Source organism: Procambarus clarkii, chromosome 32, assembly GCF_040958095.1.
Source record: "Procambarus clarkii isolate CNS0578487 chromosome 32, FALCON_Pclarkii_2.0, whole genome shotgun sequence".
Classification (NCBI taxonomy): Eukaryota; Metazoa; Arthropoda; class Malacostraca; order Decapoda; family Cambaridae; genus Procambarus; species Procambarus clarkii.
This window is the reverse complement of record NC_091181.1, coordinates 19573662-19586403: the sequence shown is the minus strand read 5'-3', so window position 1 is coordinate 19586403 and position 12742 is coordinate 19573662. Positions and strand designations below refer to the sequence as shown.

At 47.7% G+C, this 12742-nt stretch overlaps 1 protein-coding gene across 1 annotated transcript in view; it reads left to right on the top strand.

The window, feature by feature from the left end:
• Positions 1 to 12742, top strand: part of LOC138370585 (regucalcin-like) — a 111344-nt gene that overhangs the window by 72499 nt on the left and 26103 nt on the right. Inside the window, exon 5 of the mRNA XM_069334990.1 lies at positions 7059 to 7173. Within this exon, the coding sequence (XP_069191091.1) occupies positions 7059 to 7173 (115 nt within the window). The remainder of the gene's footprint in view (positions 1 to 7058; positions 7174 to 12742) is intronic.

Below are 12742 nucleotides of genomic sequence, written 5' to 3'. Positions count from 1 at the left end.
TGCATATACCATATTCTGTCTATCCCAACTCCGTTCTTTTGGCCTTCATGATAATTTCCCTCTCTTCCTCTCAAGTCATTCCTTTAAAGTGAGGCTTCTCTTGAGAGATGATTTATCTTGAGATGATTTCGGGGCTTTTTAGTGTCCCCGCGGCCCGGTCCAGACCAGGCTTGGTACCACTCTCTGACTCTCTTTTTTCGGCAATATGAAGATGTATCCCAAGGTAATGTTCTGAGCACTACTCTTTTCATGGTTTCCCTCAATGGTGATGTAGCTTACATAGTGTGCTGATCATAGTGGTGCATGGGCCACAACATTGGGATCACCTCTGTGTTAAAAAAAATTATGGCTTCATAACTGTTATGATTCACTACGTTCTCGCTATTATATGTCATTATCTGATGAGTTATTCTGGATGGTAGTGATAATTTGGGTGGTGTTACTTGACGCAGTTTGCTACTGTGAGGCCACGTAGCTCTTCCTCGGCTGGGAAAGAAGCACATCCGACTGTCGTGGTGACCTGCCAAGATTGTTGTTTGATGCTCAAGACTCAAGCCGGCTCGCTTGCCAACCTCAGCTAACCTCTGTATGAATGCATCATACAGGTGTATACAGCTCCAGCATGGAGTCCATATTCAGCCCAACACAAAACTAAGTTTAAAAAGGTTGAGAGGTATGCCACCAGAATAGTCCCCGAGCTTAGAGCAATGAGCTACCAAGAAAATTATTGGAACTAAACCTTATGACACTGGAAGACAAAAGAATAAGGGAAGACATGATCACGACCAATAAGATTCGCAGAAATGACAGGGCAAATTAAGGTAAACTCTTCAGCACGGGTGGTACACGAACAAGGGGACACAGGTGGAAACTAAGTACCCATATGAGCCACGGGGACGTTAGAAAGAACATTTTCAGTGTCAGAGTAGGTAACAGATGGAATGCATTAGGCAGGTGGAGGAGGCAGACTCCATACACAGTTTCAAATATTGATATGATAAGAGCCCAACAGGCTCGGGAATCTGTAGACCAGTTGAGAGGCGGGACCAAAGAGTTAAAGCTGAACCCCAACAAGCACAATTAGGCGAGTACCAATCAAAGAGTAGCATCTTCATTGGCCTATTCCGAGAATGGGTCTTCTCCCGTGCTCACAGGTCATCACTGGGGTGAGTTTAGCTTGGCACACAGCCTGGTACTGATACTGAGGTCAGGTTGTGCCCTAATCATCTTATTCATCCGAGTGTCAGTATGCTCCATGCAAGATGGCAGCATCACAAGCCATGTACCAGCTTGATAAGCTTTTCCTGGCCATGTAATATAAGCCGCTCCTAAATGTTGACTATCATACAATATCCAGACTCCAGGTGTGAGAAAACCTCTCCAGGGATACCAGACTTACTGGGAGTCCAACCAAACCTAACGCTATGTATATCCTCATGCACCACAAGTGCTTTTATCACCTCACATCTGGGATGTGCCCTTGAACTGATAATTTCCCACGTTCTCACCACTGATGCACGGCTGTAATGACTGTTACACGGGCTGTAATGACTGTTGCACGGGCTGTAATGACTGTTACACGGGCTGTAATGACTGTTGCACGGGCTGTAATGACTGTTACACGGGCTGTAATGACTGTTACACGGGCTGTAATGACTGTTGCACGGCTGTAATGACTGTTACACGGGCTGTAATGACTGTTGCACGGCTGTAATGACTGTTACACGGGCTGTAATGACTGTTGCTCGGCTGTAATGACTGTTACACGGGCTGTAATGACTGTTGCACGGCTGTAATGACTGTTGCACGGGCTGTAATGACTGTTACACGGGCTGTAATGACTGTTGCACGGCTGTAATGACTGTTGCACGGCTGTAATGACTGTTACACGGGCTGTAATGACTGTTGCACGGCTGTAATGACTGTTACACGGGCTGTAATGACTGTTGCACGGGCTGTAATGACTGTTGCACGGGCTGTAATGACTGTTACACGGGCTGTAATGACTGTTGCACGGCTGTAATGACTGTTACACGGGCTGTAATGACTGTTGCACGGCTGTAATGACTGTTACACGGGCTGTAATGACTGTTGCACGGCTGTAATGACTGTTACACGGGCTGTAATGACTGTTGCACGGCTGTAATGACTGTTGCACGGGCTGTAATGACTGTTACACGGGCTGTAATGACTGTTGCACGGCTGTAATGACTGTTGCACGGGCTGTAATGACTGTTGCACGGCTGTAATGACTGTTGCACGGCTGTAATGACTGTTACACGGGCTGTAATGACTGTTGCACGGCTGTAATGACTGTTGCACGGGCTGTAATGACTGTTGCACGGGCTGTAATGACTGTTACACGGGCTGTAATGACTGTTGCACGGGCTGTAATGACTGTTGCACGGGCTGTAATGACTGTTGCACGGCTGTAATGACTGTTGCACGGGCTGTAATGACTGTTACACGGGCTGTAATGACTGTTGCACGGCTGTAATGACTGTTGCACGGGCTGTAATGACTGTTACACGGGCTGTAATGACTGTTGCACGGCTGTAATGACTGTTACACGGGCTGTAATGACTGTTGCACGGCTGTAATGACTGTTGCACGGGCTGTAATGACTGTTACACGGGCTGTAATGACTGTTGCACGGCTGTAATGACTGTTGCACGGGCTGTAATGACTGTTGCACGGCTGTAATGACTGTTACACGGGCTGTAATGACTGTTACACGGGCTGTAATGACTGTTGCACGGCTGTAATGACTGTTGCACGGGCTGTAATGACTGTTGCACGGCTGTAATGACTGTTGCACGGGCTGTAATGACTGTTGCACGGGCTGTAATGACTGTTGCACGGGCTGTAATGACTGTTGCACGGGCTGTAATGACTGTTGCACGGGCTGTAATGACTGTTGCACGGCTGTAATGACTGTTGCACGGGCTGTAATGACTGTTACACGGGCTGTAATGACTGTTGCACGGCTGTAATGACTGTTGCACGGCTGTAATGACTGTTACACGGGCTGTAATGACTGTTGCACGGCTGTAATGACTGTTGCACGGGCTGTAATGACTGTTGCACGGGCTGTAATGACTGTTGCACGGCTGTAATGACTGTTGCACGGCTGTAATGACTGTTGCACGGGCTGTAATGACTGTTACACGGGCTGTAATGACTGTTGCACGGGCTGTAATGACTGTTGCACGGCTGTAATGACTGTTGCACGGGCTGTAATGACTGTTGCACGGGCTGTAATGACTGTTACACGGGCTGTAATGACTGTTGCACGGCTGTAATGACTGTTACACGGGCTGTAATGACTGTTGCACGGCTGTAATGACTGTTGCACGGGCTGTAATGACTGTTACACGGGCTGTAATGACTGTTGCACGGCTGTAATGACTGTTGCACGGGCTGTAATGACTGTTACACGGGCTGTAATGACTGTTGCACGGCTGTAATGACTGTTGCACGGGCTGTAATGACTGTTGCACGGCTGTAATGACTGTTGCACGGGCTGTAATGACTGTTGCACGGGCTGTAATGACTGTTACACGAGCTGTAATGACTGTTGCACGGGCTGTAATGACTGTTGCACGGGCTGTAATGACTGTTGCACGGGCTGTAATGACTGTTGCACGGCTGTAATGACTGTTGCACTGGCTGTAATGACTGTTGCACGTGCTGTAATGACTGTTGCACGGGCTGTAATGACTGTTACACGGGCTGTAATGACTGTTGCACGGGCTGTAATGACTGTTACACGGGCTGTAATGACTGTTGCACGGCTGTAATGACTGTTGCACGGCTGTAATGACTGTTACACGGGCTGTAATGACTGTTACACGGGCTGTAATGACTGTTGCACGGCTGTAATGACTGTTGCACGGGCTGTAATGACTGTTGCACGGGCTGTAATGACTGTTGCACGGGCTGTAATGACTGTTGCACGGGCTGTAATGACTGTTGCACGGGCTGTAATGACTGTTGCACGGGCTGTAATGACTGTTGCACGGGCTGTAATGACTGTTGCACGGGCTGTAATGACTGTTACACGGGCTGTAATGACTGTTACACGGGCTGTAATGACTGTTGCACGGCTGTAATGACTGTTGCACGGGCTGTAATGACTGTTGCACGGCTGTAATGACTGTTGCACGGGCTGTAATGACTGTTGCACGGGCTGTAATGACTGTTGCACGGGCTGTAATGACTGTTGCACGGGCTGTAATGACTGTTGCACGGGCTGTAATGACTGTTGCACGGGCTGTAATGACTGTTGCACGGCTGTAATGACTGTTGCACGGGCTGTAATGACTGTTGCACGTGCTGTAATGACTGTTGCACGGGCTGTAATGACTGTTACACGGGCTGTAATGACTGTTACACGGGCTGTAATGACTGTTGCACGGCTGTAATGACTGTTGCACGGGCTGTAATGACTGTTGCACGGGCTGTAATGACTGTTGCACGGCTGTAATGACTGTTGCACGGGCTGTAATGACTGTTACACGGGCTTTAATGACTGTTGCACGGGCTGTAATGACTGTTGCACGGCTGTAATGACTGTTGCACGGGCTGTAATGACTGTTACACGGGCTGTAATGACTGTTACACGGGCTGTAATGACTGTTGCACGGGCTGTAATGACTGTTACACGGGCTGTAATGACTGTTGCACGGCTGTAATGACTGTTGCACGGCTGTAATGACTGTTACACGGGCTGTAATGACTGTTACACGGGCTGTAATGACTGTTGCACGGCTGTAATGACTGTTGCACGGGCTGTAATGACTGTTACACGGGCTGTAATGACTGTTGCACGGCTGTAATGACTGTTGCACGGCTGTAATGACTGTTACACGGGCTGTAATGACTGTTACACGGGCTGTAATGACTGTTGCACGGCTGTAATGACTGTTGCACGGGCTGTAATGACTGTTGCACGGGCTGTAATGACTGTTGCACGGGCTGTAATGACTGTTGCACGGGCTGTAATGACTGTTGCACGGGCTGTAATGACTGTTGCACGGGCTGTAATGACTGTTGCACGGGCTGTAATGACTGTTACACGGGCTGTAATGACTGTTACACGGGCTGTAATGACTGTTGCACGGCTGTAATGACTGTTGCACGGGCTGTAATGACTGTTGCACGGCTGTAATGAATGTTGCACGGGCTGTAATGACTGTTGCACGGGCTGTAATGACTGTTACACGGGCTGTAATGACTGTTGCACGGGCTGTAATGACTGTTGCACGGGCTGTAATGACTGTTGCACGGGCTGTAATGACTGTTGCACGGCTGTAATGACTGTTGCACGGGCTGTAATGACTGTTGCACGTGCTGTAATGACTGTTGCACGGGCTGTAATGACTGTTACACGGGCTGTAATGACTGTTACACGGGCTGTAATGACTGTTGCACGGCTGTAATGACTGTTGCACGGGCTGTAATGACTGTTGCACGGGCTGTAATGACTGTTGCACGGCTGTAATGACTGTTGCACGGGCTGTAATGACTGTTACACGGGCTTTAATGACTGTTGCACGGCTGTAATGACTGTTGCACGGGCTGTAATGACTGTTACACGGGCTTTAATGACTGTTGCACGGGCTGTAATGACTCTTGCACGGGCTGTAATGACTGTTGCACGGGCTGTAATGACTGTTGCACGGGCTGTAATGACTCTTGCACGGGCTGTAATGACTCTTGCACGGGCTGTAATGACTCTTGCACGGGCTGTAATGACTCTTGCACGGGCTGTAATGACTGTTGCACGGGCTGTAATGACTGTTGCACGGGCTGTAATGACTGTTGCACGGGCTGTAATGACTGTTGCACGGGCTGTAATGACTGTTGCACGGGCTGTAATGACTCTTGCACGGGCTGTAATGACTCTTGCACGGGCTGTAATGACTCTTGCACGGGCTGTAATGACTGTTGCACGGCTGTAATGACTGTTGCACGGGCTGTAATGACTGTTGCACGGGCTGTAATGACTGTTGCACGGCTGTAATGACTGTTGCACGGGCTGTAATGACTGTTGCACGTGCTGTAATGACTGTTGCACGGGCTGTAATGACTGTTACACGGGCTGTAATGACTGTTGCACGGGCTGTAATGACTGTTGCACGGCTGTAATGACTGTTGCACGGGCTGTAATGACTGTTGCACGGCTGTAATGACTGTTGCACGGGCTGTAATGACTGTTGCACGGGCTGTAATGACTGTTGCACGGGCTGTAATGACTGTTGCACGGGCTGTAATGACTGTTGCACGGGCTGTAATGACTGTTGCACGGCTGTAATGACTGTTGCACGGGCTGTAATGACTGTTGCACGGGCTGTAATGACTCTTGCACGGGCTGTAATGACTGTTGCACGGCTGTAATGACTGTTGCACGGGCTGTAATGACTGTTGCACGGGCTGTAATGACTGTTGCACGGCTGTAATGACTGTTGCACGGGCTGTAATGACTGTTGCACGGGCTGTAATGACTCTTGCACGGGCTGTAATGACTGTTGCACGGCTGTAATGACTGTAGCACGGGCTGTAATGACTGTTGCACGGGCTGTAATGACTCTTGCACGGGCTGTAATGACTGTTGCACGGCTGTAATGACTGTTGCACGGGCTGTAATGACTCTTGCACGGGCTGTAATGACTGTTGCACGGCTGTAATGACTGTTGCACGGGCTGTAATGACTGTTGCACGTGCTGTAATGACTGTTGCACGGGCTGTAATGACTGTTACACGGGCTGTAATGACTGTTGCACGGGCTGTAATGACTGTTGCACGGCTGTAATGACTGTTGCACGGGCTGTAATGACTGTTGCACGGCTGTAATGACTGTTGCACGGGCTGTAATGACTGTTGCACGGGCTGTAATGACTGTTGCACGGGCTGTAATGAATGTTGCACTGGCTGTAATGACTGTTACACGGGCTGTAATGACTGTTGCAAGGCTGTAATGACTGTAGTGTGGGCAGTAATACATGGAAGGTCACTAACTACTGGAGCCGGCAGTTATACATGTGAATGTGTTGCAGGTGACAATATCCAACGGGCTGGCCTGGAGCCACGACAGGAAACATTTCTACTACATAGACTCTCCCGCCAAGGCTGTCTACCACTTCGACTACGACGATGCTGCTGGAACCATCAGTATGTTAATATACTTGATCTTTGTTTGACGGCCTGGTATCTCACTCGCATAATTGGGCGGAGAATAATAATATACACTCACTAGTATAATTATCTAAAACATGTCGATAGAAATAAAGAAACAAGTAAAACTCACATTCAAATTTGCAAGAGGCAAGACCTCACCTTTATATATAATTGTCATAATTGCGGATATATCATTGCTCTCTCAGGCTGTTTAATATTGGCCGGCAGTGTAAAGTAAATATAATTGTTTCAAACATTGATTATGATTGTCTAAATAAATGTAACTGTACAAGTGGGCGCTCTAGTGGCTAGGGAGAAGCTTCCATCAATATCATTAACTTGTGTTTTTGAGGGAATTTTAATATAATTGTTGAAAATGTAAAAACAAAATATAATGTAACGAATAAATTAGTAAGAATTTTGTGCATAATCAGTATGTAATAAGTTTTCAATACTGATACACACTCTGGATTTTATTTAGTGTGGTATTAAACAATTGTTCTGTGGCCGGAGTCATCAGCCAGTTTGCAACATAATTAGATGTTTCCTTGTCTCGCTCATGGCGTTTATGCCACGACTGAACGAACATTTTACAAACAATGGCCTGAAGAAAACTGAAATTCATCTTTGTACTGCACAAGTACTACGATTACATTTTCAAAGGCAGTGTTCGAATGATTACAAAGTGATTGATGAAGATTAGGCCCCCAGGAAGTGGCACGGGCATGAATAACCTTTAAGTGCGGATTTCTTTTAAGTGAATGTGATCTTTGGTCGTGAAAGGATATAATACTTGCTGTGTTCGCATTTAAATCGTCAGTCCTTACTATGTAGCTGCTATCGCGGGGGAGAATACTGCTTGACAGTATTTATGAGGGTGTTCAGCTGCTGATTTCCTTTCATTACCAGAAGAGTGGCATTGTTGATGGCTTCAAGGTGTTTACTGCAAGATTCAGGGACTTTTAAAGTTCTTCTAGGGTGGTTGCTTGCTTCATATTCCAGGAGACATTGAAGTAGTGGCTTTTCTTTGATTGTTTAGCAGAAGATGCATTCCCACTCTCTGGGTTCACTAATTTCCCAGGCGAATCTGTAACCTAGACATAGTCTATATAACCGAACTACTATTTCCATGTGGATTCCTTTTGGAATATTTACCCTCTCTAACTTGGTTGCCTGAAGGTCATTGCAGAGGGCGAACCTTCTGCTACTCTCTGTTGTAGATGAGCTTTGTTGAGGTGTGCGAGTTTTTTGTGATGGTGTTTTTTATGTATCCTAGGCTAGGTTGGATTCTTTTGTGGATCACTGGATGATGAGTTACCAATTTACCAATTTCATCGGCTTTCTCATTTAATGGGATGGGATCCAGTTTAGGATGATGAGTCCTTTGCCTTCAGTGATTACTAGATGATTGATTGATGAAGATTAAGCCACCAAAGGTACAACGTTACGGTACAACAGCCCTCTTTTTTCCCTTCCCAGTCTCGTGTGGTGGGCAACCAAGCCCCTGAGTTAGACTGTGTTGGAAGACCGGCCTCTGTAGCCCCCACTACATTGGGCCCTGACCATGTTCCTTCTTGGACTCTACTGACTGCCTCTCTCTGCTCTTCTCCCACCTCTGTGGCGCGGTTGAGCCCCAAGCTCCCAGTGGTGACGACCTCATCACCTGGCATGTTTCCGTCTCTAGTTGTCACAACTGCGCCTTTACCAATTCTCTTACTGGGAGTGCTTGGCGTCGTCACCTACACACTCGCCTCACGCTTGATTCCTTTCCAATCTCTTTTTTTCCAGGCTTTGTCTGGTTCTGCTACATAGACTAAACATTTTGATATTAGTCATGTTGACCCTACTTGTCCTTATTTATTTCTCCATAAGCACCTTGATGATTCGGTGGATACATTGGTCACCTATATCCCCACCTGTGCTGCAGCCCCTTCTCGGGAAGCGGCTGCCCACTTGGCTTCGTTGACTCATTGAGTCAACGAAGTGCATTGGGGAGACCCCTGTTCAGATCTTGACAAATTCCCGGTTGAATGCCTGAATTAGCACAATTCTTCTCCCGCACTATGTTGTGACGGGTGACAGGGAACTACAGGTGAACTACAGGTATGTTGTGACAGGTGGATACCTTCACTTGACCCCCCCTTGTGGTCGTCGCCATCAGCCTCTTCGCATTGTGAAGGTCACGTTTGATGGTAGGTCCCTTCCCTCTTCAGTCATTCTTGCTGATACCAGATGCTTCACTCAGGAGTACATTCCCTCTCCTCGCCTTTGCAGCAGGTGATGGAGATTTGGGCATGGTCTCTTTTAAGTGCATAAGTGAGGCCTCTCTCTCTGCCCCTTGTGTGGAACCTCAGGTCATTCTAAGACAGAGTGCCCTTTCTCTCAAACTCTCTGCATCAATTGCGGTGACACCCATCCTGTCTCTTCCCGTGCATGAGTGCATTACAAATTTGAGGAAGCCATCCTCAATTTGAAGCATCATGATCATTTGTCTTTTTTTTTTTTTTTTTTTTTTTGAGATATATACAAGAGTTGTTACATTCTTGTACAGCCACTAGTACGCGTATAGCGTTTCGGGCAGGTCCCTGGAATACGATCCCCTGCCGCGAAGAATCGTTTTTTCATCCAAGTACACATTTTACTGTTGCGTTAAACAGAGGCTACAGTTAAGGAATTGCGCCCAGTAAATCCTCCCCGGCCAGGATACGAACCCATGACATAGCGCTCGCGGAACGTCAGGCGAGTGTCTTACCACTACACCACGGAGACTGTTAAATTTTCTTGAGGCTTGGCGCCAAGTTCGCCAATCTTCCCTCTTTCTCTGGCATGTCTTATGCTCGTGTGATGTGTTCCCCTTCTTCACGCCCTCTACTGGTTTCTCCGTTTCGAGGCCTTGAACTCCGACACCTCCATCACCACTTCGTCTGTTCCATCTGCTCCTTTGCGTTCTGGGCCAGAGGGTCCTCCTCCTCCTCCTGGTTCTCAGTCTGGTGTTTTCTTCCTTCCTTCCCAGTCTTCCTTGTCTCTTATGCCCTCCTTGCTTTCTTGCCCTACTCCTTCTCAGCCCTCCTCTCTGTCTCTTCGTCCTCCTCACCATCTGTCTGTTCAGGCTATTGTCCACCCTCCTCCCGCGTTCGTCATGTTGCCCGTTCCCCTTCTCCTGTTGAAACTTTTGAGGTGGTTGCCCAGTATATTGCTGATGGTATGCCTGTCTCTTAACGTCAAAAGCGTAAGCCTGGCTCCTCTATTTCTTCCTCCCCGGGGGAAGGAAGAAGTAAGAAAGCTTCGATGTTTTTTTCCCCCTTCCGACTCCGACTCTATTGCTGCTTCCACTTCCTTTTCCAGTGGCAGGGTATCCTGTCCCTCCTATGGAAGTTTCCTTGGTCCTTGATTCTTTCGTGGATACTGCCCTTGTTCCGGTGCCCTCACCTGTTTCTGTCCTTCCTGCCCCTGATTCCCTTGACCGCCTCTCTTCATTGCCTCCAGCTGCTCCGGACTCTGTCCGTTCACCTCTGGTCCGTCTTCCCGCTCCCTTGTTTTAGTTATCTATGCTAATTTTACCTCTGCCCCATCACCCTGATTTCACCGATCCTGATCTTGTTCTTCCTTAGTCTACTGTGTTCTGCTTTGCTATTGTTTCTCCCTTATTATCTCTGTTTCTGTTCTCTTTTTTGTCAATGTCTGTTTTTCAATGGAATATTCGTGGTTTTTATGCTAACTTCCATGAACTCCAACTTTTGATCACGCAGTTTTCCTTGTTTTGTGTTTGTCTCCAGGAGCCGATGCTTGGTGCTCATGCTGGTCGCATGAGCACCAAGCATCCGGCCTTCATGGTAATCTTCCTCTTTTTCTCCATAGCTTCCTCTCTCATCATTCCTTTTGAGTGAGGCTTGGTACCACTCTCTCTGCCAATACGAGGGTGTGCCCCAAGGTAGTGTTCTGAGCACTGTTCTGGTTGCCCTCAATGGTCTTCTTTCCTCTTTCTTCTGGCGTCTTCACCGCTCTCTATGTCGACGATCTTACCCTTTGCTGTCGTGGTGATGATTTGCGTCTCCTTCAACGGCAGCTTTAACTTGTGATTGATGCCAAGTCGTCTTGGGCCACCGATCATGGCTTCAGGTTCTCCACGTCTAAGACTTGTGCCATGACTTTTACTCAGAAGCGTGTCGTTCTTCGTCCTTCTTTGTTGCTTCATGGTCACCCCCCCTTGTGTACCAGGATTCCACTAAGCTTTTGGGGTTAATCTTTGACATTCGTTTGTCTTGGTCGCCTCATATCTCTTACCTCGAGTTAAATGCTCTAAGGCCCTTACCCTCCTTCAGGTATTGTCCCATACTTCTTGGGGAGCAGATAGGCTCACTCTCATCACTTTACATACCTCTCTCGTCCTGTCTAAACTCGATTATGGTTGCCCTGCTTACTCGTTCTACTCTTCACCGTCCTGATGTTTTGCATCATACTGGGTTGCGCCTCAGCTCTGGTGCCTTTCGTTCAACTCCCGTCCTCAGCTTGTATGTTGACACTGGCTTCCTGTCTCTCCAGGACCGCCGTGATCGCTACTGTCTTCGCTATCTTGCGCGGTCCTTGCAACATCCTTTCTCTCGCCTCTGTCGTGCTTTAACTTTTACCCCTCCTGCGGTTCCTGTTCCTGTTTCCTTCACAACCTCCCTCTTTTTGTCCTGTTATCTCGCTTACAGGCTTCTCTTTCAGTTCGTATTTCAAATATTTCTCCTCGTGTTGTTCCCTCCTTGCCCCCACGGAGAGTCTCCCTTTCGAAGTTTTGTACATCCTTAACCAGCATCACTAAAGCTTTTACCTCTCTCACGGTTCTGAAACGCTTTTCCTTGAGCACTTTTCTTCGCACTCCCGCTCCGTTTCCATCTTCACCGAAGGGTCTATGTTTGCGGATGGTGGAGGTTACCCTGTTGTTTTTCCTGACAGAACTTATATGTGTCGCCTACCTCCAGAGACTAGCATCTTCACAGCGGAACTTTATGCTATTCTCTATGCTCTTCGTCTCCTGCTTTCTCGTTGTCAATCTTCCTTTGTAGTTGTCGTTGACCCTCGTAGTGCCCTCATGGCTCTCGGGTCCTTTAATCCGGTCCATCCAGTGGTTGTCGAGATTCAACATGGCTGTTTCTTATTTCCAGTAAATTTAAATCAGTTGAGTTTTGCTGGGTTCCCAGCCATATTAGTATCTCTTTAAATGAGCGTGCGGATGCTGCTGCTAGGGAAGCTGTCCGCTCTTGTCCCATCTCTCGTAAAGGTATTCTTTATTCCGACTTTTATCCAGTTATTCATTCCTTCATCCTTACCTGTTGGCATTATTGTTGGTCTTCTGTTACTGGTAACAAACTGCATACTCTTAAGAGTACTGTATCTTCGTGGCCGTCCTCCTACCATCATAACCGGCGATGGGAAACGGCTCTGGTGAGGTTGCTTTTTGGCCATATACGCTTAACTCACGGTCACTTAATGGAGCATCCCCCTGCTCCTTATTGTCCAAATTGCATTGTCCCTCTTATAGTTGTGCATATTCTTGTTGAATGTTCTGACTTCCAGA